The 27,521-nt window shown below is 39.5% G+C and overlaps 4 protein-coding genes across 6 annotated transcripts; 3 read left to right on the top strand and 1 right to left on the bottom strand.

Annotated features, from left to right (window-relative positions):
- Positions 1-237: 237 nt before the first annotated feature.
- On the top strand, positions 238-10,071 carry LOC119075868 (probable multidrug resistance-associated protein lethal(2)03659). Of its 2 annotated transcripts, XM_037182426.1 has the most exons (15): positions 238-417; positions 1,069-1,299; positions 1,363-1,570; positions 1,628-1,850; positions 1,907-2,063; positions 4,989-5,551; positions 5,608-6,194; positions 6,258-6,472; positions 6,610-6,934; positions 7,081-7,231; positions 7,449-7,685; positions 8,709-9,032; positions 9,092-9,309; positions 9,363-9,776; positions 9,875-10,071. In XM_037182426.1, the coding sequence occupies exons 1-15, from the start codon at positions 338-340 to the stop codon at positions 9,899-9,901; spliced, it is 3,960 nt and encodes a 1,319-aa protein (XP_037038321.1). In that variant the 5' UTR covers positions 238-337; the 3' UTR covers positions 9,902-10,071. The 2 variants fall into 2 exon arrangements, with proteins under 2 accessions (XP_037038321.1, XP_037038323.1); XM_037182428.1 differs by lacking the exon at positions 7,449-7,685.
- Positions 10,072-16,860: 6,789 nt separating this feature from the next.
- On the top strand, positions 16,861-17,542 carry LOC119075917 (N-alpha-acetyltransferase 38, NatC auxiliary subunit). The gene is made up of 2 exons (XM_037182503.1): positions 16,861-17,066; positions 17,144-17,542. Exons 1-2 carry the CDS (start codon positions 16,974-16,976, stop codon positions 17,456-17,458), a joined length of 408 nt encoding a protein of 135 aa, XP_037038398.1. The 5' UTR covers positions 16,861-16,973; the 3' UTR covers positions 17,459-17,542.
- Positions 17,505-18,019, bottom strand: LOC119075918 (cytochrome c oxidase assembly factor 6 homolog). The gene is made up of 2 exons (XM_037182504.1): positions 17,748-18,019; positions 17,505-17,684 (listed from the first exon to the last, which is right to left on the bottom strand). Exons 1-2 carry the CDS (start codon positions 17,915-17,917, stop codon positions 17,597-17,599), a joined length of 258 nt encoding a protein of 85 aa, XP_037038399.1. The 5' UTR covers positions 17,918-18,019; the 3' UTR covers positions 17,505-17,596.
- A 2,727-nt stretch (positions 18,020-20,746) lies between these two features.
- On the top strand, positions 20,747-23,332 carry LOC119075895 (testicular acid phosphatase homolog). Of its 2 annotated transcripts, XM_037182468.1 has the most exons (6): positions 20,747-21,061; positions 21,139-21,232; positions 21,990-22,091; positions 22,151-22,596; positions 22,663-22,912; positions 22,979-23,332. In XM_037182468.1, exons 2-6 carry the CDS (start codon positions 21,176-21,178, stop codon positions 23,195-23,197), a joined length of 1,074 nt encoding a protein of 357 aa, XP_037038363.1. In that variant the 5' UTR covers positions 20,747-21,061; positions 21,139-21,175; the 3' UTR covers positions 23,198-23,332. The 2 variants fall into 2 exon arrangements, with proteins under 2 accessions (XP_037038363.1, XP_037038362.1); XM_037182467.1 differs by having other exon boundaries at positions 20,748-21,232.
- The last annotated feature ends 4,189 nt before the right edge of the window (positions 23,333-27,521 follow it).

The following is a 27,521-nucleotide window of genomic DNA, read 5'->3' as shown; positions in this document are numbered from 1 at the left end:
CTTTGAGTTATACGTGATGAGATTACCAATTGCGTTGTACATTATCGTATTTCGATTCAACTAAATGCCGAACTACTTTCCAATCTGCGTTAACTGATCGACCACGGATGACGGTATATGTACACAATGTAATGTACTAACGCCTAAACGGTTGGAGTACGCAAATTTGGATTGGCCAATTTGTTGTGTGTAATTTGACAATAATTTAAGCACCTGGTCTGACCTGTTGACCTAGTAATTGTTATATTTTCAGTTTCGTGGTAGTAAAGTGAGACAATTCGTAAGCAGTTATTGCACAGACCACGGCTCTGGGACATACAAAATAAAATTATAAAAAATGAATCAAGGCTACAGGAAAACAATTCAGAAAGACAACCCGCTGGAAAGGGCGAATATATTGTCTGTATACACATTCTGGTAAGATAAGATATTATCTATTTGATAAGCTGTTCGTCCGTTGCATGTTGCGGTAATTCGTCTCAAGGGAGCTGCGGAAAAACAGGAAAAGTAGGAAAATGTTCGTCTTGGTTTCTCGTCAATAGCTACTGATCGACAGACCTGATTTTCCTAATTTTTGAGCGAAAACATTCCGAGATTTGCTTGAAAAACTAGTCAAAAACAAATCAAAACAAAAACATTGTTCCGGGAACTTGACTTCTGTCGCTGTTTTGGAGCACTTCCCGTTGAGTAGCGACAACGTTTTTCCGCTATCCCATATAATCCTTGTCAACAGTACCTATTGACGATAAAGCAAGAAAAACTGCTTACTTTTCTACTTTTCCTGTTTTCCCGCATCTCCAAGTCGACTTCAGAGCTGTTTGTATTGACGCCGTAAGTGTGCCTAAAATTTGAATTTCAAGTGAACGATTCGACGAAAAAGTGAACCGAAAAATACTTTTCAACATTTCAATTGCAAGAAAATGACGCTGCGTTAGAAATACCTCCGCACTTTCCATTTTGTATTTCGACCGCACTTATGGCGTGAATTCAGCGATCTTGTTTCATGATTTGTGGTCGTCTTAAGATGAACTTCAACGACCGGCCATTAACAAATTTAAAACGAATTAGGTGGATGAAAGATGTGTTTAAGCGTGGAATGAAAGGGCCCATCCCGCCTGATGAAATTTACAGACCAAAGTCAACGCTTGAAAGTGAAAAGAACACAAACACGTTTATCGAAAAGTGGTCGGATGAACTAAAGCTCAACAGCCCGAGTATATTGCGGGCAATTTTTAAAATTTACGGCGCACCGCTTCTACTTCTGGGAATATCGTTCAGCATTTTGGAGACTGCGATGAGGTAGGGTTAAACGTTTGGTGACCACTAGCTCTCTTTTCCCACAGAATCATGCGTTATTTTCAGGGTCTTACAACCTCTGTGTTTGGGGGGCTTAGTTGCATATTTCGCAGCAGATCAAACGCACACATCGAAGACTGATGCCTATTGGTACGCGGGCGGTATTGTTTTTTCATCGGCAGTATCAGTGATCACGTTCCATCCATTCTTTTTGTACATTGTTGAAACGGGCGCCAAAGCTCGGCTCGCTTGCTCGGGTTTGGTGTATCGTAAGGTATATGAAAACCGAAATGTTTGGTGTTCGAAACAAAAACCTTCTGTTTCTCCGCAGACGCTAGCTCTGTCCAAATCTGCCGTTACCGATGGTTTGAATGGAAAAGTGATCAATCTGATTGCAAATGATGTGCACCGATTCGAATTGGCGTTTGCTTTCTTTCACGATGTCTGGAAAGGACCGCTCGAAGCTGTGTTATTTGGCTATTTTATTTACCAAGAGATTGGCGTGGCTGGTATAATTGGAATGGGATTTCTGTTGTCGTTTGTTCCCATACAAGGTACCTAAGTCCATTGTGCCGATGCAGTACATGTCTAATGATTTAACCACTTACAGCCTACATGGGCAAGAAAACAGCACAGTTGCGTCTGAGAACCGCGAAGCGCACAGACTTCCGGGTTAAAATTATGAATGAAATCATTTTGGGAATTCAGGTGATTAAAATGTATGCCTGGGAGAAATCGTTTGCCACGATGGTGGACAAAGTAAGAAGGTACAAAGGGGATCGCCTGGAATGACACAATGGCAATAGTTATTTGTTTACCGAGAAGAGAAAATAGGAAATTCCAAGAGTTGAAATTTCCTGTTTAGTCCAAAGTTTTTATGTCCAAAAAAAAAATCGTTCCGCGTGCTGGGGAATTTATCGAAAATTTGACAAAAGGATATGATAGAGGGGTCGAAGTTGTGGATGTCGTGAACCGGTAATAGAACAATAAACTAACCGGTTTAGTGTAAAACTAAAAACTCGAATATCTCCACACAAAAAAACTTGATTGAAGCGAGCTTAATCCGTGAGTTCTAGGATTAAGAATAGGGTGAAGCATTCAGGAATAGTTGAATCATATGAACTTACCTATATTTACCTTAAAAATGCTATAAATCCAGTAGAAAACGAAAAAAAAAACTTGATGGGAGCAAAGTTATCCGTGATTTCTAGGATTGGGAACGAGGTGGAGCATTCAGGAATAATGGATTGCAGGAACTTACCTCTGCTCACCCCAAAGATGCTATAAGTCCAGTAGAAAACTAAAAACATTTAATGGAAGCAAAGTAATCCGAGAGTTCTAGGATTGGTAACGGGGTGGAGCATTCTGCATAGAAAGAAATTCTAGGGTCTACACACTAATAGGTATTATGACACTTCGACCACATTTTAGGAACGAAAAACTCCAAAAGAACCAAGAAAATGCACTGTTGCTACTTCAAGTTTCTATGGTACCTCTGAAAAGCTAATGCTCGGCCGGCTTGATCTGAAAGATCTGCTAGCTTTTAGCTTTCCAAAGAACCCAATTTCAATGAAATATTTTTCGATTTGGTCAGGAAAATTGGGGGTCAAAGTTCTTTTGTGTCCCTTTTTTGGAATCCCAACTAGCTAGGTCCTTTTTCAGTTTTTCCATAAAAAGTCGGCAATGAATGAAGCTTTCGAGCAAAACTAATGAATAAGAAAATTTTGCTTTTTAGTTAATTCCCCAACTTTGACCCCTCTATCATATCCCATTGTCAAATTTTCGATAAGTTCCCCAGCGCGTGGATTGAATAAGGAATCGTACTAATGTCTCCCAGAGGTTTACACAACGTTTTTCGTGCATGTTGTGTCTTGCTGTTTTTCTCCACGAAACGAAAACTTTCGTTCGCCGTACTATTTTCGAAAACATAAACAAAGTGACAGTTCGAATTAGAAAAGTTCTATTTTCTCCCCAAGTGAGAGAAAGTGCTGCACTTTTCTTACTGGAAATGTTATTCAATGGAATTTCCTAACTTCCATCGGATTTTTTGATGGATTTGGGTTATTTTCGACATGATTGAGGTGTTCCAAGGTTGGTTCCTAAATTTTGGGATGACAGTTGATTCCTCGGGCACTTCCTAACTTCCATCGGTTTTTCCGATGGATTTGGGTTATCTTCGACATGAGTGAGGCGTTTCAAGGTTGGTTCTTAAATTATGGGATGACAACTGATCCCTCTGGCACTTCCTAACTTCCATTGGATTTTTTGATGGATTTGGGTTATTTTCGACATGAGTGAGGTGTACCAAGGTTGGTTCCTAAATTTTGGGATGACAGATGATTCCTCTGGCACTTCCTAACTTCCATTGGATTTTTTGATGGATTTGGGTTATTTTCGACATGAGTTAGGTGTTCCAAGGTTGGTTCCTAAATTTTGGGATGAAAGATGATTCCTCTGGCACTTCCTAACTACCATCGGATTTTTCGATGGATTTGGGCTATTTTCGACATAAGTGAGGTGTTCAAAGGTTGGTTCCTAAATTTTGGGATGACAGTTGATCCCTCTGGCACTTCCTAACTTCCATTGGATTTTTTGATGGATTTGGGTTATTTTCGACATGAGTGAGGTGTACCAAGGTTGGTTCCTAAATTTTGGGATGACAGATGATTCCTCTGGCACTTCCTAACTTCCATCGGATTTTTTGATGGTTTTGGGTTATTTTCGACATAAGTGAGGTGTTCAAAGGTTGGTTCCTAAATTTTGGGATGACAGTTGATTCCTCTGGCACTTCCTAACTTCCATCGGTTTTTCCGATGGATTTGGGTTATCTTCGACATGAGTGAGGCGTTTCAAGGTTGGTTCTTAAATTATGGGATGACAACTGATCCCTCTGGCACTTCCTAACTTCCATTGGATTTTTTGATGGAATTGGGTTATTTTCGACATGAGTGAGGCGTACCAAGGTTGGTTCCTAAATTTTGGGATGAAAGATGATTCCTCTGACACTTCCTAACTACCATCGGATTTTTCGATGGATTTGGGCTATTTTCGATCTAATTGAGGTGTTCTAAGATTGGTCTCTAGATTTTGGGACTCAGACTCATTCATTTAGAACTTTTTAATTTCCATAAGGTTTTTTGATGTTGTCGAAATGATATACTTACAAAAGTTGTGATATCGGTCAAAAAACCCTTAAAGGGTAAATGTGACGCAAGTCCTTTATCTTACTTACAAAAAAACTGATATCGATGAGGGTGACGCATTGTGCGCCGTACGAAAAAGTTGTATCAACAAAAAATTGACGCAAAAAATTTGAGAAAGAAAATTTTACAAAAAGAAATTTGCGTCACAAGTGACAGATGTTGAGAAACCTATTGTTAGGAAAATGATTAAAAAATGAACTGAAAGAGTGTAAGCGGAAGAATACGGAATCATCTGTTACTTGTGACGCAAATTTCTTTTCGTAAAATTTTCTTATAAAACTTTTCCGTACGGTGCACCATGCGTCGCCCTCAGCGATATCAGTTATTTTGTAGGTAAGATAAAGGACTTGCGTCACAATTATCCTTTAAGGCTTTTTTGACTGATTGCATTTTCACTCGTTGAACAAATAACTATTGTTACTATCGGCAAAGAAGAGAAAATGACTATTTTCTCGCCTGCGTTGTAAAAATAACCATTTTCTCTAATAGAAAAGAAGTGGAAGCGATACGCGGCACAGCGTATATAAGAGCAACTTTGTTCTCGTTCGGAATGGTATCAAGACTATCAATATTCGTCAGTCTGGTGACTTACATTTTCTTGGGTAATGCAATCACGGCGCAAAAGGTCTTTGTTGTCTTCTCGTTTTTCAACATTCTCAATCTGTCGATGGTGTACTTTTGGCCTCTGGCCCTGACTAGTGTCGCAGAAGGGTATATATCAGCAAAACGAATAGAAGAATTTCTGCTAACTAGTGAGAAGAAACCGGAAGAACTACAAGATGAAACGGTCGTTCACGGAAATTGTAATCTAGTCGATGAAGAAGATGGTAAGAAGTTGCCTCAAGAAAATGAAGCGTCGCACAATATCGAAACATCCAATAGATTGACACCGCAGCGGATTGTCAATTTGGATGCCAAGTTGAAAGGTATCGTCATGAAAAATGTGACCGCAACGTGGAACCGCGGGAACAAACAAGACGCCGGAATTTATGATTTTAATTTAGAAGTCGAAGATGGATCGTTGTGTGCCATAGCCGGTCCTGTCGGTTCAGGTGAGCAAATGCAACCTAAGTCTGTGCCAAGAACGCTATCAGTTTGTTCCCCTCAGGCAAATCGACATTACTCAATGTCATCATTGGAGAACTGGATGTGGATCGCGGGTACTGTCGAATTAACGGTTCGATAAGTTATGCCTGTCAGGAGACTTGGCTGTTCGAAGGAACCATCAGAAGTAACATCATTTTTATCGAAGAATTCGACCAAACGCGATACAAAGAAGTTGTGCGCGTGTGTGGCTTGGAAAGAGATTTTAAGCTGATGCCCAATGGCGATATGACAGTCGTTGGTGAACGAGGTATTAGTTTAAGTGGCGGCCAAAAAGCTCGAATAAGCTTAGCTAGAGCTGTGTACAAACAGGCCGATATATACTTGCTAGATGATCCACTGTCGGCTGTGGATTCGCATGTTGGTAAACATTTGTTCCAGGAATGCATTCAAGCATTTCTGAAAGGCAAAATCTGCGTACTGGTGACACATCAGTTGCAGTATCTGAAAGATGTCAATCATTTGGTATTGATGTACCACGGACGTGTTGAGAGCCAAGGCACCTACGTGGACGTACAGCAACATTCGGCCGAATCATTTCTGACCATGCAGGCAATTGATGAAACTGGTAATGAGGAATCGAATACGATCGTAAGTAACCTCCGCTGCACCACGTCACTCATGCATTCGGTGATCTATTCACAACAATTATAGCGTCGACGTACATCCTCCTCATCGATGTTAAGCGAGAATAGCATTGGTGAGATTGAAGACCGAGAAGAATTGCAAGCAGTCGGTGCTGTTCATTTGAGTGTTTACCAATCGTATTTCAACGCTGTGGAAAGTGTAGTCTACTTAGCGTTCATGGTAGTAATGTTCTTGAGCAGTCAGAGCCTTGTCAGTGCGGTTGACATATACATTTCCCAATGGTAAGATTCATTGTCTGACTTGGAGAAATGTTTCCTCGACAGAGAAATGATAACAGATGGTGTTGTTGCCGGCACAACGCCATCTGTTATCATTTCTCTGTTCCTCGATTTAGTGATAAAAAATACTCCTCCGCCAGGTCGAATTGGGAAGAAAGAATGGCGGATAATTCAACAAATAAACCACAAAGTGAAGATGTTGATGCAACTCGGCTCAACTACATTATCACCTATGGCATTTTGATGGCCGTTGCGACCTATGTGTACGTTCATCGAACATTTGCCTTTTTCTTTATGTGTCTGCGAGCCTCAATGAAACTGCATGATAAACTGTTTCAAGGGGTCACAAGGGCCGCAATGGTCTTTTATAACAACAATCCGTCTGGACGAATTTTAAATCGCTTTTCGAGGGATATCAGCAACATTGACACACTATTGCCGCCGTCCTTTATCGATTGCCTTTCGGTGAATGAGCGAAGTGTTTTTCTGCGAATAGTCAATTGACACGCACTATTCGCACACGTGTATCAATTGACTATTCGCACTCGACGGGTGCGATTAGCAACGGCAATTTTTCTGTTGACTTGATTAACCGCCTGAATGTTTCACAGTTCTTTTTAGAATTTTTTGCAACGATAGTCATTGTGGCGATTGCCAATTATTGGCTGCTGATCCCGACACTTATTATGACCATTTTCTTCTATATCCTTCGTTACATCTACATCAGCACAGCTCGAAGTATCAAACGCGTGGAATCGTTGAGTGAGTTAAACGTGGCATGATATACCAACGCACTTCAAGCATAAGTGGTATTCTAAATGACGTACTGAAACTTGACAGTGTGTCACACACTGTAAAAAACCATACAAAATAGTACTCAATTTGGCAGCTGTCAACTATGATCACTTTCGCTTGGAGTGCGTTGCTTATGCTCATTGAAGAAGACCATTATAACCAAACATACTCTGTCCACATTCAGCTCTCAGTCCGATTTACTCTCATATCAACAGTACGCTGCAAGGACTATCAACAGTGCGAGCATCCAAAGCCCAGCACGTTCTTGAATCGGAATTCTATATTCATTCTGACTATAACACAGGCGCATCCTATTTAAAGTTGACGACAAATCGAGCATTCGCCTTCTGGCTAGATGTTGTGTGTGTGTTTTACATTGGCGTCGTCACATTTAGCTTTCTAGTCATTGACAATAAAAACGGTATGGCGTTGCTTAGAAACGTGGCGGGACGTTTCTTCACGATCAGTATCGTTCCCAAAACGATTTTATCGTATCAAAGACGATATTATCGTATCAAAGACGATATTATCGTCCCGATGACGATATTATCGTCCCGATGACGATATTATCGTCCCGATGACGATATTATCGTCCAAATGGCGATATTATCGTCCCAATGGCGATATTATCGTCCCGATGACGATATTATCGTCACAATGGCGATATTATCGTTCCAATGGCGATATAATCGTCGAAATGGCGATATTATCGTCCCAATGGCGATATTATCGTCCCAATGGCGATATTATCGTCCCAATGGCGATATTATCGTCCCAATGGCGATATTATCGTCCCGATGGCGATATTATCGTCCCGATGGCGATATTATCGTCCCAATGGCGATATTATCGTCCCAATGGCGATATTATCGTCCCGATGACGCTATTGTCGTCTCGATGACGATATTACCGTCCCGATGACAATATTATCGTCCCGATGACGATATTATCGTTCCACAAACGATATTATGGTTCCAAGGATGATACTGACCGTGTAGAAAAGTTGCCATAGAAAATATCGACAAAACTCAGAGAAATGATAAGTTGGTACGCCTGTGGCGAGATAGAAGGAACATTGGAATGGTTATTTGTGTACCTGTTTTGGACGATTGATTTTAGGCAATTTCGCGGATTGTAGGCCGAACGAAGTGAGGCTTACAAGCGAAAGTGCCTTAAATCAACCGTCCCAAACAGGTGCACATGTAAGTTTTCATGCAGAGGGCCGGAAACCCGAGAAAATTCAAAAAATTGCCCTCATTTTCGGCCCCGAAGCATGAAATGACAGTTGGCTTCGTTGGGAGAGATTGTGATAGAGTTACATACACATTCTCTCACATTCTCTACCATAGGAGCCAAGTGTCACTCGCATGTTCCTTCTAATCTCGCCACAGGCGTACCAACTTATCATTTCTTTGACATAACTACGTCATTTCACCCCTTGAAGTCAGAAGCGGTAACATTGGTTTGGCTATACTCAATTGCATCAATTTAATCGGAATGTGTCAGTGGGGTATGCGACAGACGGCCGAAATCGAAAGCCAAATGACATCGGTGGAACGAGTAATGGAATATGCGGATCTAAAGTCGGAGGCAGCTTTAGAATCGGAGCCAAAATATCAGCCACCGCCGAATTGGCCAAGCAGCGGTGAAATCCGATTTAACGATCTAAATTTCAAATACTCGGAGAACGGTGATTTTGTGCTAAGGAATGTAAATTTGCTGATCCGGCCGAGAGAGAAAATTGGCATTGTTGGCAGAACAGGGGCAGGTACGGTGATTGTTGCTGTTTCGTCAAATTTTCAACGAAAATGAATTTTCAATCTGCAGGAAAGAGTTCAATCGTTCAGGCCATATTTAGACTAGCCGAGTTAAATGGTGAAATAGTGATCGATGGCATCGCTACTAGCACACTGGGCCTGCACGATTTGAGAAAGAGAATTTCAATTATTCCACAGGAACCGGTTCTATTTTCGGGAACACTGCGATTTAACTTAGATCCGTTCGATGAGCATACAGATGGGAAAATATGGGATGCACTGGAGCAGGTGCGATTTCACACTGTTTGACATAGAGAACGCAATTAATGGCACACTTCCAGGTGGAGCTAAAATCTTTTGTGTCCTCCTCTCTGAACGGTTTGGATTGCAGAATAATGGACGGCGGATTGAATTTCAGCATGGGTCAACGGCAACTGGTCTGTCTGGCACGCGCTATTCTGCGAAATAACAAAATTTTAATTTGCGACGAGGCCACAGCGAATGTGGATCCTGAAACCGATAAACTTATCCAGACCACCATCCGGAAAAAATTCTCCGGCTGTTCCGTATTGACCATTGCGCATCGATTGCATACGGTCATGGACAATGACCGGATACTGGTTATTGATGCCGGCAATGTAGTGGAATTCGGTCATCCGTACGAATTGCTGCAACGATCCGATGGTCACTTGACGAAATTAGTGAACCAAACAGGGTCAGAGACATCCGATGTATTAATGAGGATAGCGGCCGAGGTAAATTAGTCTTTGGCTTTTATGATAGTCGATGTGAACCGTCCACAGCATTGCACACTGTTCCACAATTAACATTTACTTTTCTTTCCCCGTTCCAGAGTTTCTCGACCAATAGATCCACATGAATCCACATGAACAGAACAACCTGCCTTTTGTCTTAGCTAAAGAAAAAATAAATTTCTTTTGCAATTGAGGCATGAAGTCTTCAGTTTGAGAGATTTCTCTTTGATGGGGCTTTGCATCCATGTTTTCTACGTAAGTGCAACGAAGACCAGATCAGTGCATTGTAGATTATTTATGGTAAATGAATTCGTAATCGATTTCACTTCAAATTTTTGTTACGTATGTGTTATTTGCATCCGGTGAATCCCCAAGGAAGGAACATAACTCTTTCCTTAAACGCTTTGTAAAAAGGAAGAATCCCCAAGGAGGAGGAAGGAACATAGACGCATGCAGAGTTCTGTTCTGCTTGTATGAATGGACAAGCTGAGAAACAACTGAAGTAAATTCATGCCTAAATTTCACTGACGCCCACTGTAATGAAAAAAATATTTCTCGCACACAAGTGATCAATTTTGAGTATTTCTGAAGAATCCATTGGTGATTGGAGCCAATAGATTAGTGATGCATACTCATAATAACCCACTTCCCGACGACGATATTATCGTCCCAATGACGATATTATCGTCCCGATGACGATATTATCGTCCCGATGACGATATTATCGTCCCGATGACGATATTATCGTCCCGATGACATGACGATATTATCGTCCCGATGACGATATTATCGTCCCGATGACGATATTATCGTCCCGATGACGATATTATCGTCCCGATGACGATATTATCGTCCCGATGACGATATTATCGTCCCGATGACAATATTATCGTCCCGATGACAATATTATCGTCCCGATGACAATATTATCGTCCCGATGACGATATTATCGTCCCGATGACGATATTATCGTCCCGATGACGATATTATCGTCCCGATGACAATATTATCGTCCCGATGACAATATTATCGTCCCGATGACAATATTATCGTCCCGATGACAATATTATCGTCCCGATGACAATATTATCGTTCCGATGACGATATTATCGTTCCGATGACGATATTATCGTTCCGATGACGATATTATCGTCCCGATGACGATATTATCGTCCCGATGACGATATTATCGTCCCGATGACGATATTATCGTCCCGATGACGATATTATCGTCCCGATGACGATATTATCGTCCCGATGACGATATTATCGTCCCGATGACGATATTATCGTCCCGATGACGATATTATCGTCCCGATGACGATATTATCGTCCCGATGACGATATTATCGTCCCGATGACGATATTATCGTCCCGATGACGATATTATCGTCTCGATGACGATATTATCGTCCCGATGACGATATTATCGTCCCGATGACAATATTATCGTCCCGATGACAATATTATCGTCCCGATGACGATATTATCGTTCCGATGACGATATTATCGTTCCGATGACGATATTATCGTTCCGGTGACGATATTATCGTTCCGATGACGATATTATCGTTCCGGTGACGATATTATCGTTCCGATGACGATATTATCGTTCCGGTGACGATATTATCGTCCCTATGGCGATATTATCGTCTCGATGACGATATTATCGTCTCGATGACGATATTATCGTCTCGATGACGATATTATCGTCTCGATGACAATATTACCGTCCCGATGACAATATTATCGTCCCGATGACGATATTACCGTCCCGATGACGATATTATCGTTCGACAAACGATATTATCGTTCGACAAACGATATTATCGTTCGACAAACGATATTATCGTTCGACAAACGATATTATGGTTCCAAGGATGATACTGACCGTGTAGAAACGTTGCCATAGAAAATATCGACAAAACTCAGAGAAATGATAAGTTGGTACGGCTGTGGCGAGATAGAAGGAACATTGGAATGACAGTTGGCTTCGTTGGGAGAGAATGTGATAGAGTTACATACAAATTCTCTCACAATCTCTCCCATAGGAGCCAAGTGTCACTCACATGTTCCTTCTAATCTCGCCACAGGCTTACCAACTTATCATTTCTCTGACTCCGGTGAATCCCCAAGGAAGGAACATAACTCTTTCCTTAAACGCTTTGTAAAAAGGAAGAATCCCCAAGGAGGAGGAAGGAACATAGACGCATGCAGAGTTCTGTTCTGCTTGTATGAATGGACAAGCTGAGAAACAGCTGAAGTAAATTCATGCCTAAATTTCACTGACGCCCACTGTAATGAAAAAAATATTTCTCGCACACAAGTGATCAATTTTGAGTATTTCTGAAGAATCCATTGGTGATTGGAGCCAATAGATTAGTGATGCATACTCATAATAACCCACTTCGGCTAAAGTCGCTGACATTCTCTTCCTTAGACTAACCATACCATAATTACTCTAAGTTCTCTTCTATCTGTCATTTTTTCTCTGGTGGTGAAAGTTTTTTTTGAATCGGAGACACCATTTTTGTTTTTGGGCGTTATGGTGGGTGGCGGATATTATCGTTCGAAAATGTTCGTCCAGGACGATAGTATCGCATAAAATGAAAAATTTGAAAATAGGTTCTGGATTATATTATCGTTTAATGCTTTAGGCGACTTTCCTGTGAGTGACATGAAAGTCGCACGGATTGTTCATCAAAAAACGTAAAAATTGAGTTTTATCTTTTTCCCGACCCCCCCGAAATAAGAAAGTTATAACACTCGAAATACATGCAAGGGTAGAAAATTTTGTAAGAAAATGTTGGACGACTTTCATGATTCTTTATGGTCAAGACAGCTGAATATTTTGGGCCGACCAAAATACACACCAGTCAAGAGAACCGAATATTGTGGGCCGACCAAAATACACACCAGTCAAGACAGCTGAATATTTTGGGCCGACCAAAAAACACACCAGTCAAGAGAACTGTACGATCCGCTGTAAATAACAGAACATGTTATATGTATGCCATAGCATAACTCTTTATGCAATAGGATTTGTTATGTATGTACACACACAAACATACAGCACACACACACACATATAAGGTTAAATCATGGGCGCGCGTTAGCATAGCGCCCGTGACGCAAGTCCTATTACTAGAAAAAATGTCAAAAAAAATTTTTGTCGTAGACTGCAGAACCATATATACAGCAAATATTGAAGTTCTACAATTCAAAGACAAATGACTCCAAATTACCATTAAAAAAAACTAGGCGTCCGTACGAGTTCAACGAGCCATCACACGTTCTTGCAGCTTAAAATTTGGCCACGCAAAAAATCTTCCAAGAAGACCCATTTCCATACATTTTGGTCAATTTCAGTACTTTAAACGAAATGAAAAAATCCTACGTTACTTTGTTAGTCCGTCCGTCCGTCCGTGTTTCCTATCTTCTAAAGTCTTCTTTAGATTTTGTTGAAATTTTGGGAGTAGATTCTAGTCGTCATTCTAAGACATTCCAGAAAAAAAAATTTGGGGGGAACCGGCCTCGTTTCGGAGCTCGGGCTCCTCGAAGTTCCCATATAGGCCCCATATAAGAACACCTTTAAGTGTGTGTGTGTGTGTGTGTGGATGGGTATGGTAGAACAAATTTTTTCGCTTTTGGTAAGCTCTGCTCGCCTCAATTTTTTTCCCTAAACTTAAATTTTTTAGATTTCTTAAATTTTTTAAATTTTTTAAATTTTTCAAATTTTTCAAATTTTTTAAATTTTTTAAATTTTCCAAATTTTTTAATTTTTTTATTTTTTTTTAAATTTTTCAAAATTTTTTAAATTTTTTAAATTTCTTAAATCTTTTAAATTTTTTAAATTTTTCTAATTTTTCAAATTTTTTAAATTTTCCAAATTTTTCAAATTTTTCAAATTTTCCAAATTTTTTAATTTTTTTATTTTTTGTTTTAATTTTTCAAATTTTTCTAAATTTTCACATTTTTCAAATTTTTCAAATGTTTTTAAATTTTTTTAAATTTTTCCAAATTTTTTCAATTTTTTCAAATTTTTCAAATTTTTTAAATTTTTCAAAATTTTTAAATTTTTCAAATTTTTCTAAATTTTCAAATTTTTCTAAATTTTCACATTTTTCAAATTTTTCAAATTTTTTTAAATTTTTCAAAAATTTTTTAATCTACTAATTCTTCCAAAAGAACTGATATCAGTCAAAAATACTCAAAAGAGTAAAAATCATCGTTATTATTTCCAGCCACTGATGAAGAGTGATTGAACGAGAAGGACCAATCTAGAGGATCTGCTATTGTGAACTGCCATCATCAGTTGCTGTTCTTAGATTCATCACTATCACATCGCTATACCCCAAGGATATCCTGAGCTACTTCTGTAGTTCAATCTTTCGAGACAAATACAGTCTGTAGCATTCTGGCATAATGACAATGCATGGGTGGCACAAGAGGCCTTCGTACATATTTGTTTAAGCAATTAAATCGATCTCCTGTTTAATATTGATTTAATCATAATCAGTTTTAACTCTTACACAAGACAGCATAGAGGGATTTTGGACACTGACGCAAGGATCGACACTGTCGACACAAACTGAAATGTTGATGTTATGATACGGCCCCGTAGATTTCCCAAAATTTTAAAAAATTTTCACAATCCGATACGGCCGTATGGAAGATTTCTTAGAAAGTTTTCTCAAAATTCCATACGACCGTACAGGAGATTTCACAAAAAGTTTCCTCAATATTCCATACGACCGTAGATTCCCCAAATTTTGAGGTTTTTTTCACAATCCGATACGACCGTACAGGAGATTTCTCAGAAATTTTTCTCAAAATCCGATACGACCGTACAGAAGATTTCTCAGAAATTTTTCTCAAAATGCCAGACGACAGCAGATATTGCAAAAAAATTTCTCAAAATACCAAATGTCTGAAGATTTTTCAAAATTGATTTAGCGCTACGAAATAGCGCTAACTTATTTCGTAGCGCAAAATCGTTTGAGGTTAGCGATATCACCAAAATTTTGAGAAAACTTTTGGGCTAACTTAACCGTCATGTTTAATGAACTCGTAAAATTCAAAGTTTTTGAATATTATGGTGGGTAATTAGAAAAATGTGGTCACTCTCGGGGTATGTTGGGCAGCTGGAAAAATTTGGTCACTTTCGGGATAGCTGATTTTCACAAAATTTTTGATTTTCGTCAAATTTTTGATTTTCGTCAAATTTTCGATTTTCGTTAAATTTTAGAATTTTTTATCCCAACAAAATCTCTACGAGAAAGTATGACGCAGTCTTTGAAGTACAATTTCTAAAATGAATGATATCGCTAGAGTTGACGCTTTCAGCTTCGTTACGCATAAATAGATCTCTTCGTTTGGTGAAACTGATGACGGAAACGTTAGGAATGGTGGGGAAAAGTGTGCAAACTAATTGAAACCAACTTCACAATTTCACATTGTAATGAATAAGTGAGTGCGTCCAATTCTTTGAAATGAATGTAAATGAACTAAATACGGGGAATTCCCTTAGAAGCAAAGTTGGTTGTCAAAACTGAACCGTCGATCGTCACGCCAGCGGTCATTTTAGTGATCTAATAGAATTGTAGACCCAATTAGTTCAAACAAGCTAGTTTGCCTCATCATCTGCCAAATAATTTTTACCAAAAAACTGAAAACAACGAAAATTTTACCAAAAAAATCTGTGTTGCAAAGTGGGAGATGTTCAGGAACAGACCGAACAGACTTACAAGAAAATTTATCGGTAATATCGTTTTTTGGACGATAATATCGTCTAAAAAACGATATTATCGTTCCTGACAATATTGACAGTGTAGAAAAGTCACCTCACATTATGTGCTATCGATAGGGAATTTCAAGGTGATCATTTTGTAGAAACAGATTTTTTTTTTTAAATGATCTCTCCGGCTCGGAGCAGACATTGGAAAATTTCAAAATCATGACCTTTTCAAAAATGTGTACTCTGGAACTTAGTGACCCGGCCGATTTCGATCTAGTTATAGTTTTGTAGATAATTTACGGACGTCTCCATCGGGTCGAAAGGTTGCAACAGTGAGTCAGGCGGTTGCATCAAAGTACAAATTTCGTGTTTTGTCAATAAGCGGCCTAACTGATTTTTCGTTTTATTGGCTTAAAATGAAGGCCTGCGCATCGCATTTAACATATTAAAAAATTGCGAGGGGATTTTTCAATTTTTTCAAAAAATCTTGAAGAACAATCAATGTTTGTTGTTGTATTGCTGGCAACAATTTTAAGTAATTTAGATTTGTTTTTGTTGTGTAGCTGAGGTTTTGGTTGCCAATGATTTTAAAACAATTTTGTTTTCAAATTGCCGACGTTTCGACAATTGGAGATTGGTGTATTGCTCCAGCATACACCAATCTCTTACGGCAATTCGCTGGGAAAAATGACCAATGTAACTGGACTAGAGTAATTAATCATGCAACACCGAATAATTGACATCTCACCACCGACAACTTACTTGTCACCTATGTTTGACCGATAAGAAATTGTTTTTCGTGTAAAGTTGTTAAGTTCACCGGCTAATGCAAGTTTATAACCCTTTTAATTTTCTTGACGAAAGCTCTAAAATGAGCACAGGCTGTGATAACCGCTAAATTTGACCAATTAGGTAAAAATGTGTAAAATTCCGACCTTGTTCGAATAGCTAAACTGAAAAATCGTTTCTGTTTATTTACATGAAAAATAAAGCCCTGATGATGACCTGGTATTAGGTCGAAACGTCGGCAATTTGAAAACAAAATTGTTTTAAAATCATTGGCAACCAAAACCTCAGCTACAAACAAAAACAAATCTAAATCTTGAAGAACTTTCTTTGGGTGCCCAGATTCCTGAGATTTTTTTTAAAGAAAATGTATAGTAAGCTCGACTGAAAATGAAATTAATTGCCAGGTTTAGATACTTCTGAGTTGATCACGAAGGCAAAATTGGTTTAAATTGTCAAAATTCGTGTTTTTGTACCTTAGTAAGAACCTTGGCTAAATCAAACGAAATTTGACATAAAACCATCTCATTCGAATCATTCGCATTCAGAATCGCACTACGAGATGCAGTGCAGCCAACTCAAGCATAATAACCCATCCAAGGAGTAGTTTTGACAATTTATTTGTGTTTTTTGTTGTAAAAGTCAAAATTAATAATTTTTGAAGAACCGATACGATGTTATCGTCAAGCGATTCCGATTCATCGGATATCGATGCATTCAAACGACAATCCGAGAATGCAACCACCAGCACGTCTCTAGCCGAAAAGGTAAGTTGTTCAATCGATCAACGACGCAAATATTGGCAATCGATGATATATACGTAACATGACCCTTGAATTTGCAGCGAGAGGACACACCCGGTCGCGAGAAGCTTAGATCGTGGCTGTACTCAATATTCCGAATAGTTCTAACGGACAAGAGAATTCTGGTGGGGACATTTCTCTGCACAGACTCTGCGGCTAATGTTATCTTGGGAATGTGCACAGAAGACACGGAAAAGGGTGGTGAAGAGCGTATGTTAGGTCTGGTCATGGTGCCTGGCCGTCACATTGTGTCGATGGAAAGAGATGAAACATCGTTACAGGCCAAAATGCAACGAGCTATTAAACCGGTCGCAGACGAAACATCTAGGGAGAGTCAAAGCACTGACATTCTGTGAGCCATTTGGGGGGTTCAATGTACATTTTGATAAGCAACATCACTCATTAAGTTAACAATTTATTAATAAAATTCCTAGTGCACATCTATCGCTATTTTGTGTGTATATCGAAACCGGACTGGGTCTGTGCCTCGGCTCTCATTTGGTGTCTTCGGCGGGATCGTAACCTTTTGCCATTTTCTCTTTGAATTGTTCGTACGTTCGCTTCCGATCGAAATGTTTAACCCTTGAAAACGATAAGCGATTGATAGCAGCGGAACAAACAACCTCCCTTCCACTACGGACTCACCACTGTCCTGGACATTCTTTCAGAAATAAATTTCGAAATTGTAAACAAACTTTCGGCTCATCCGATCCACTCGTTGACTGATGTTCCGGTGCATTTTTGTCCAGGCATTGCCAGTACTGGTCACGGGCGTCCCAACAGTGTTTTCGTTGTTCTTTATCGGGAAATGACATTATCTTCAACTCATAAATTGCTGCTCGCCGATTCTACGAAAGAATAAAATTATTTTCCTGCCAGTGACTTATAACCTTTGAATATGTCAAAATTGCACATGACAGCCATGACAGCTGAAAAGGCTGAAAAGCAGCTGAATTTTTGAATTGAGTACGACTAATACCCCCATACGTGAAAGGAGTAAGACTCTTTTTGGCGCGAAACTTCAAATTCAGATTAGAAATTTTATTTTCCAATAGACTCGGGGTTTCAGTGGGTTTTGAAATAAAGGTTCTTTATGTTGAACCGTATGCGACCAGCTGTCAAATTGAAAGACATAACCACAGATTTTGTTTAATACTTCCAGCATCACCAATTTTAATGAAATAAATTGCTAACATGAACCTTGTGGGATCGGAATGAACGTAAGTCCATTTATTTATAAATCAGATTCAGTATTCGTACACAATTTCCGAATTGAAAAAAGCAATTTTGGAGACCAATTTTTGAACGCGTATATCTCAGATAATACGAAAGTACCTTGCAAATAAAACCCTTTACGTTAATTTTGACACCGATGCAAACGTATTTCCATATTCTGCTTCTCGAATCATTGTAGTCAAAAATTAATTATTTTGTAAACAACCGACCAATTTTGGAAAAAGTCAGCCATTTTTGACATTTCATTCGTTATATGAAAAAGGCTGACAAATTCCCTCTATCCGTCGAAACGGCGTCCCAGCCGTTATCTTAGCATCTCTCTTTGTTGCCCACATTACAATGTCAAACATTTGTCCAAGGTCTTTCATTTGTGAATTCCATGTGTTACGGTTGAATTTCGAACCCACAACTGGCGATTCAATGTGAAGTATCGACACTTACACACTGCACTATTGAGTTGAAATTGTTAGAGTCAAACCACATCGAAATTTTCTGTCATGAAGTGACAGTTTTGACATTGCGATTTTTGACGTTGTCATTTTTGAAAAGTCATAACCTCAATTGAAAACGTGAACTGAACACAAAACTTGTCCTTAACCAATTAATTTTGAATAATATTACAGTATTATCGTAAATATTACAATAATGATACTATAACACTGTAATATTTTTCAAAATTAATTCTTTAAAGACAAGTTTTGTGTACAATTGAATTGTACTACAATTCACGTTTTCAGTTGAGGTTATGACGGAATTTTTCGGGTGTCAAAAATGACAACGTCAAAAAGTCAATGTCAAAACTGCCACTTCATGACTGAAAGTTTCGATGTGGTTTGGCTCTTAGTAAGAAAAAACGCTAGAAAATTTGGCTGATACTGCCATCTGTCATTGTGATCAATTCAGAGGTTCATTAATCCAAATTTATTCTTTCAAAACCAAGATTTTTATCTGCTAGTGCGAAAAAACAAATAGATAATGTCGACATTCAGGGTTGGTAAAGTGGGTTCTCCCTCACACAGATAAAATATAGTACCTAACTGCTTGCAAATTGCTATTTCGTCGGCACGTGGTATTACTTGCCTTCGGCTCGGTCCATAAACTTCCCACTGGCCAATATAAAAATCCCAACAAAATCTCTACGAGAAAAGTGTGACGCAGTCTTTGTAGCATAATTTCTAAAATGAATGATATCGCTAGAGTTGACGCTTTCAGCTTCCTGACTCAATTGAAGTTTGTAATTGGTGAGCATTCTATAGTTTTAATTGTTCCACTTCCAACAAAAGAAGCGTAAAAAGTGTCGTTTCACTCACATGTTCGTGTAGAATTGAAGAAACGCAAAGACAAACGCTACTTCTATGTGGTGGAATACGTGTGGAACAAATAAAACGAAAGAGACAAACGAAACCCACCAAAATTGTTTTCTTATGATGAGATCAGTTTAGTGGCTTACAATAGAGTGCTATGGACCAAAGACCATTTAATTAAAACTTGCCTTGGGGTACTTTGCAAAGTATTTGCTTCTCTTTCATCATAATACTTCATAATTAAAACCTACATATCAGCAAGTAGGAAAAACAGTTATTTGTTTACAGAGGGGAGAAAATAGAAAGTTCCTACAAAAGCTATGTTTGCGGCCGAAGCGATGGCTGTAATTTCGCTCGGGTTGGAGTTTCGTATTTCTCACAGTGGTAGACACAACGTTTTTCCACGAAATGACGACATCGATTCGCCATACAATTTTCGAAGTGACAGTTCGAACGAGAAAAGTTCCATTTTCTCCCCACGTGAGAGAATTTGCTGCACTTTTCTCACTAGAAACATCATTCGACCAGTCGTCTATTCACGACTTAATAGGTGCAGTCGAAATTCAAAATCTTGCTCACGCAAGTCTTTCTAATGCAGCGTCATTTTCATACAAGGAAGCGTTGAAATGTGTATTTGGGTTCACTTTTTCATCGAAATTGAAATTCAAATTTTAGGCACAACCAACACAATTGTGAGTTTTCTTTTATCACAAAACTGTTACGTCATGTAATGACGCAACATTTATCGAATCTATTGTTTCCCCTCGGCTCGAGATACAAGCCTGATACAAGAATGTAGCGCAATTTTTCCACAGATGGGTAATGTATTCTATTACATGCCGAGAGTGTCGAGAGGAGTGTTTTTAAAAATCATAGAGGTATAGACTACCGTAGATGAAAATAACAATTTTCGACGCATGTGACATGCAAAACGAAAATTTTGTGTCAAAATTATTCATGTAATCAGTACGACTAAGAAATTCATTAAAAATTTTTCAAATTTCACCAAATTTCACCCAAACAGTTTCTTACAAACTCGCGCCATAAAAACAGAATTTTCTAAATGTCATGATATTGGTTTACGATTGTGCTTGTCAGCCTTGTCAGCTGATGACGAATGAAAATAAAAATAGACTTTTCAAAACCAAGCGAAAAGTGTTTGTATCCGAGTCTGTCTTGTTAGAACAGAAAATGTTGATAAACTTTTGTACAATAATCTAATAACCGAATGACAGCCGTAAAATACTTAAAACTTTATCGATTCAACAATTTTATTGGTTTTTGTAGAGAGTGTGACCTTGAAACGGTTTGATTGCAGTGCATATACACTGTGTGACTGCATTTGCGTCTATTTTGTGTTGATATAGTTTTGGTGAATTAGAAACGAAAAAAAAATATTTCGCCCACACTTCGTAAGTCGTAAGTGTTTTACAATTGCCCCAGATGTTTACGAAATTTACTAAACGAAATCTTAACGTCCTGTCGGATTTGCTCAGTGCTGGAAATTCGAAAATATTTCGTCAATTTTCCAATATGACAACGACATCAACGACAAACCATGACAGTGATGCATTGGTTTTCGCACATGTTGTAAGTGAAATGCGAGGGGGAAACAATCAGTCAAATTTTGGGCCAATGAACTTTTTGCCATGAAATTGACATTTTCAATGAAATTTTATGATTTCCACAATTTATTGATCCAGACACCCCAGACGGGTTTTATCATCCCTCATCGGGTCGGTAGACTGAAATATTGTTAGAGAAATGGAAAACCCTTTGTTCTCAGAATTTTGCTTCGGAGCGATAGAAGTGCCCTGACAAGTGTAGCCCTAGTGTACATCTCGGTTGTCATAGATCGTAGAAAATCCAAATTGGTGTCAAAATGAAGTAAAACGACGAAAGAAATTTAAAAATAAAATTTTTGCTGAAAGGGGTGTCGTGCCTGACAAGTCAGACTATCGAATCCTCAGCTTGTCAAACTTGTCAGGCACGTCAGACCAGAGCAAAAAATTTATTTTTCAGTTGCATTCTTCAATTGACTGCCACAGCTTCATTTTGACACCAATTTGGAGTCTCTACGATGTGTGACGGCTGAGATATGCACTAGAGCTACCCTCTGAACGCACAGAGCCAACAGTCGCATAACAAATCTTTCTAAGAATATTTCACCAGTCTGCATCCATGACCCGATTAGGGACAAGAAAGACCGTGTGGGCTCTGCGTCTAGGAATTTGTGAATTGCAAATTGGGACAGATTTCTGGTGATGATTCTCGCCTCGCTCGGAAATACTTACCCTCAAACGCCACTGGTGTGATTGACCAATCCGATTGACGTGATGCTTTTCAGATCTTTCGTCACGGACATAGAAATGCTCTGGACAGTTTTCCCAACGATCCCTACGAAGATGAGGCAAAGTATTGGCCGGAAGGATATGGACAGCTGACGAATGTAAAAGCAGATTTTCATCGTCCGATTTCATGGAAATTAATCCTCTCTAAACGTTCCAGAAAGGCAAACGGCAACAGTACCAACTAGGACAGTACTTTCGTCGACGGTACGGCAAGCTGCTCGGTCCCCAGTACTCCGTCGACAAAGTGTACGTGCGGTCCACAGACTTCGATCGCTGCATAATGAGTGCACAAGCGAATCTAGCTGGCCTCTTCCCACCGACGGGTGACCAGAAATGGAGCGATGAGATCTTATGGCAACCCATTCCAGTGCACACAGTTCCCTGGAGAATGGATCATGTTGTGGGAACTGGTAGACCTTTCCCTAGATTCGAAGCGGCACGTGAGAAGTACTTGAAAGAGGATCCGGAGATACAGAAGACACTCGCGGATCATGCTGACCTATTGAAAGAACTGACCGAGAAGAGTGGTGAGGATGTGAAGACGATTGCCGATGTATTTTACCTTCACAACGTGCTCTGGTTTCAGAAGGACAAAAATTTGCCGTAAGTGCAGCGCAGTGTGGCGTTGGAAATTTTTTTGACTTAAACAAGAGATATCTTTACCGTCAGGCTACCGGATTGGGCTGAAAGGGCAGTCGAACCGAATGGTATTGTGGAGCGAATAGCCGAAAGTCATTTCAAAGTGAATACGGCTACTCCGGAAATGGCTCGGCTCAAATCGGGCTTCCTGATCAAGGAAATGATGGAACGTTTCACCAGCAAAATTTTTGATGACCTCGAACCGGATCGTGTCCTGTGGCTGTATTCTGCCCATGACGAAACGATTGCCAATATGTTGAACAGTCTGGGACTGTTTGAAGTGCGTGCGAAAATGCGCCCGATATGACGAACGCTCGAAATTCAATTTTTTTTTTGTTCTTTACAGCAACATGCACCACCGTTCGCCTGCAGTTTACATTTCGAGCTGTATAAGCCGAACAAAAACGAGCATTACATGCAAATCTTCTACCGAAAGTGCAATGAAGAGTATCCGGAACCGTTGAAATTGCCCGGCTGCGGAGACCGATTCACGATGGATCAGTTTTATGATTTGTACGAGCACTTGATTCCCGACGAATTCGAAAAGGAATGCAATTTACGTTGAACCAACGACACTTCAACAAAGTGTGGTGCTGCAATGTTAGCCATTAGATCAATCTGTACATAATAGTAGATGTAATGAGGGACGGCTTTGCTCGGTGCTATCATGAATACGAATACAGGAATATATTTGAGAAATAGAACAAAACGATCGTTGGTTCATTGATGATGTGGTCCCACAAAGTGCATAAACACCCGAAGGAGAAATGTCAATCTTTAGCGGATCACAAAAAAACAGGAAACCGAGTTTCGGGTGAATTTCAGTGCAGCGCCATATTTCGTTCGGTGTAGCGCTAACAACCTCTATAGAACTGATGGAATATGGCAGCATGAATGTTGGATAAGTTGTTCAATGCTGCAACAATTCCATTGAAATCACAAGTGCTGCACTCGAGTATTGCACTGAAAAATCGACGACACGAGAAACGAAGACTTTCTGAAGAAACAGTGAGTTCTTGAAGAACCGGCGACTACCCAACGCTTCTTCAGGAACTCGACGTTTTTTACAGAAAGTCTTCGTTTTTCGTGTCGTTGATTTTTCAGTGCAATCACTCGAGTTCACCCGAAACTTGGCACCTACGGGAGAGAATGAGAGAGAATTTCATAATGAAAGTGGATAAATTCTCTCCCATGGGTGCCAGCTATCATTAACATGTTCCTTCTATTTCGCCACACGGCTATCAACTTAAAACTTCTCTGTTTCCCAGAAGGCAACTTAACGCCAACTTATAGGTTGACGGAAATTTTAACGAAAAATTTACAAAGAAATTGGTTGACGTTTGCGTTATGTTGATCTCTGAGGATGAAATCGTTGTCGTTCGTGTTGTCAAAGTTCGGGTTTACAGTTATTTGGAACAAACCTATATTATAAACACTGAAGGTGATACAAATGCGCACACACATTGAAGTCGTTCGCGTCAAGTTGCAGCTAGTGGTGAGGTGAGTTCTTCTTCTTCTTCTTTTTCAGCCTGTTTCTATCCACTGCTGGATGTAGGCCTCTCCAACTTCTTTCCATTTCGTACGATCCATTGCCATTTGCTGCCAGTTTGTACCTGCAATATTCTTAATTCCGTTTGTCCATCTCTCTGGTGGTCTACCTGTAGCTCGTCTTTTATATGGTCGCCAGTTCATGATCTTTTTGGTCTTTCCTTCTTGCAATATGTCCCGCCCAGCTCCATTTCAGAGATGCTATTCTTTCCATGACATCAACGACCCTGGTTTGTTGTCGAATCCATTGATTCGTCATTCTGTCTCTGAGTGTTATTCCGAGCATACTCCGTTCCATGGCTCTTTGTGTCACTCTCAATTTATCTTCGGATGCTTTCGTTAAAGTTAACGTTTCCGCTCCATAAGTGAGCACTGGAAGGACACAAGTGTCGAAAACTTTGCGTTTCAGACTATTATTCATTTTGCTTTTGAAAATTAGTCTGAGTTTTCCGAACGCTGCCCATGCAAGACCAATCCTACGTCTTATTTCTGCAGTTTGGTTGTCCAGACCTAACTTCAGCTTATGTCCTAGATATACATAGCTGTCGACTCGTTCAATGACAGTGTCACCAATTTTGATTTCTCTATCGTCCCCGATGTTGGTCATAACTTTTGTTTTCGATAAGTTCATCTTGAGGCCAACTTTGCTTGCCTCTTCACTTAACTGTTGTAGCATAAGCTGAGCCTGACCTAGATTCGCTGCAAGCGGTACAATGTCATCAGCGAAGCGGAGATTGCTCAGGTACTCTCCATTTATCTTTATTCCCATTTTACTCCAGTTTAACTTCCTAAAAACACTCTGCAGAATCGCCGTGAATAATTTCGGTGAAATGGTGTCACCCTGCCTTACACCTCGGCCAATTCTGAATTTCTCCGTGCTCTTATGTGAAGTTTTATACATGAAGTGGCATTTTTGTACACATATCGAATTGTGTTGGAGTACCTTGAGTCTACTCTACATTCGTCTAATGCGTTCAATATCGACCATGTTTCCACTGAATCGAAAGCTTTTTTGAAGTCTACGAATAGCAAGACTATGTCGATGTTGTATTCACGACACTTCTCAATAAGCGTTCTTATCACCTGCAAACGGTCGTTTGTGCTGAAACCAGATCTGAAAGCAGCTTGTTCAACAGGTTGGTAGAAGTCGAACTTGTTAGTGTTCCTCTTCGTAATGATTTTCATAAACAACTTGTAGAGTGTTGACAATAGGCTTATGGGCCGGTAATTTTCCAGCTTTGTTATGTCTCCTTTTTTATGCAGCAATGTAATTACCGCATTTTCCCAGGCTTCTGGTACTTCTTCCCATTGGAGACATCGATTAAACAAAGCCGTGATTGCCTTTAATAATGAGGTGAGTTCGATTCCATATAAATGGACCGGGTGCAACAAGATTAGTCACAAGAAAAAATGACGATGGCAACACGCTAAAAATGAATTCACCTGAAAGTTTAGATTCGTAATTTCTCTGATCCGAAAAATTCTTAGAATTCTATTCAATTGACATTCGAAATATATGAGAACTAACTTCTAGAGACCTTAAACGTTCCTTAAATCAGGAAAAAGCTTAAAAGAACTGATGGAAGTAGTGATCATTCTTGAGTTCTAGGATTGGGAAGTCGATGGACCCTTCGGAGTTATGGAATTCGAGGAACTGTCCTCCAGACACCTCAAACTTTCCTCAAATCCAGAGTAGACCAGAAAAAAACTGCTGGAAATGTTAGTTTTCCTTGAGTTCTAGCTTTGGGAAGAAGATAAGACCTTTCGCAGTGACGGAATTCCAGGAACTGACGTCCAGACATCTTAGACTTCCCTCAAGTTTAGAAGAAAGTTCGAAAAAACCGATGGAAGTACTCACCATACTAGAGTTCTAGCTATAGGAATACATGGTGACCCTACGGGGTGATGGAATTCTAGGAACTGGCATCTAAACACATCAATCTTTCCTCAAATCCAGAGAATAACAGGAAAACTGGTGGAAATGTCAGTTTTCACTGAGTAGTAGCTTTGGGATGCATTTGGGGAGACCCAGTCATATAGTTGCATATCATTCAAAGGTTTCATAGTCTTGAAATTCTTGAGTGAAAATCGTTCAAATCGTTCGCAACGCTTATTAATTCGCACAATTTTCTGTGGAACAAACTTGTGAGAAACGTACTGGTGCTTCCGAGAGCTGTGGCGCCCAATTCTTTAATATGCCAGAGCTAGGGCAGCTATCGTTTTAGGGTATGAAATTACCTTTCTAAAACGCTATCACACGTCAAAATTGAATAAGAAATGGCCAGGGAAATGAATTAGCGGCAGGCATGAGCGCCGCCGAAAATAAGCCGCCGGCCATTTTTGAGCAAGCCGCGCCGCAGCCGGGCCGGTGCCAAAAACACGGCTCAAGCCGGCTTGAAACGGCTGGAAAATGAAATAAAGATTTCGAAAGGTGAATGGGTGAAATAATTTTGAAAACCGAAATTCCTGTTGATCCTAAGCAGCTCAAGTACTTTTTGATTTTTTTTTCAAAATTAAGAAAATTTTGAAAATTTTCTTGAATTTTCATGAATTTTCCAGAATGGTATATTACGTCCTCGCTTCTAAGTTTGTTGTTTTGGCAAGTATGACCTTTGCGGAACGAGCCGAAGGCGCACAATCGGTTAATTCACAAATTTGAGAAAACTTTATCGATCTTTGCGAATTTTCTCGATTTTTTTTTCTTTTCAATTTTTACTTGATTTTCGTGAGCTTTCGATTTCTTCTCGAAAACCATTTTCTTAATGATTTAAATGAGTGTACCGGAGCATGATTTTCCATTTAGTTCAAGTCTTGAGGCAATAAAACTTGACGTGTTAGTGAACCTTAGACTTGCTTGTAACAAGACCAGTTCCACTTGCACTTTGAACAACCTAATCTACCTACATTTTCGCTTTCCGTACAATTTCATTTTCATGCTTACTAGTTCATTTTCCATGAATTTATCTAAACGTTTTTATTTTGAAAAAAAGGTAAAAGGAACCTCCAGCCGAGCCGTTTTAAGCCGGCTCAAGCCGACTTTTTCGCCGCCGCCGAGAATTTTTTTTCGGCTAGCCGCCGTCGAGGTTTCTCCATCGGCGGTCATGCCTGGTTAGCGGTTTTTTCTGTTTTTTTTTTGGGAATCCTCCATAGACCGGGCAGTTCTGGTCACTTGACAAAAAAGCTGTTTTGAGAGTTTTAGGTATTGGATCAAAGTAAATAAATAAAATAAAGTAAAACCGGTTTTAACCGGTTCGTGAGGGCCAAGAAACTTTGACCCCTAATTCAGCCCGGATTCAGTGTTTATATACTTTGCTCCGAGTAACATCCTCATATGAAACCTT

The sequence above is a fragment of the Bradysia coprophila genome, unplaced genomic scaffold (genome assembly GCF_014529535.1).
Source record: "Bradysia coprophila strain Holo2 unplaced genomic scaffold, BU_Bcop_v1 contig_232, whole genome shotgun sequence".
In the NCBI taxonomy this organism is placed as follows: domain Eukaryota; kingdom Metazoa; phylum Arthropoda; class Insecta; order Diptera; family Sciaridae; genus Bradysia; species Bradysia coprophila.
The sequence above is the reverse complement of the archived record's forward strand: the minus strand, read 5'-3'. Positions and strand labels throughout refer to the sequence as shown.

What these genes read in the sequence shown, in the direction of transcription:
- LOC119075895 (XM_037182467.1), top strand. Translation starts at nt 21,086, where the DNA reads ATGTTTACGAAATTTACTAAACGAAATCTTAACGTCCTGTCGGATTTG. An exon ending in CATTGGTTTTCGCACATGTT is followed by an intron (nt 21,233 to 21,989) that starts GTAAGTGAAATG and finishes GATGCTTTTCAG; the next exon opens with ATCTTTCGTCACGGACATAG. An exon ending in GATATGGACAGCTGACGAAT is followed by an intron (nt 22,092 to 22,150) that starts GTAAAAGCAGAT and finishes TAAACGTTCCAG; the next exon opens with AAAGGCAAACGGCAACAGTA.
- LOC119075918 (XM_037182504.1), bottom strand. Translation starts at nt 17,917, where the DNA reads ATGTCATTTCCCGATAAAGAACAACGAAAACACTGTTGGGACGCCCGT. An exon ending in AAAGAATGTCCAGGACAGTG is followed by an intron (nt 17,685 to 17,747) that starts GTGAGTCCGTAG and finishes ATCGTTTTCAAG; the next exon opens with GGTTAAACATTTCGATCGGA.
- LOC119075868 (XM_037182426.1), top strand. Translation starts at nt 338, where the DNA reads ATGAATCAAGGCTACAGGAAAACAATTCAGAAAGACAACCCGCTGGAA. An exon ending in GTCGTTTGTTCCCATACAAG is followed by an intron (nt 1,851 to 1,906) that starts GTACCTAAGTCC and finishes AACCACTTACAG; the next exon opens with CCTACATGGGCAAGAAAACA. An exon ending in AGCCGGTCCTGTCGGTTCAG is followed by an intron (nt 5,552 to 5,607) that starts GTGAGCAAATGC and finishes TGTTCCCCTCAG; the next exon opens with GCAAATCGACATTACTCAAT.
- LOC119075917 (XM_037182503.1), top strand. Translation starts at nt 16,974, where the DNA reads ATGTTATCGTCAAGCGATTCCGATTCATCGGATATCGATGCATTCAAA. An exon ending in GCACGTCTCTAGCCGAAAAG is followed by an intron (nt 17,067 to 17,143) that starts GTAAGTTGTTCA and finishes TTGAATTTGCAG; the next exon opens with CGAGAGGACACACCCGGTCG.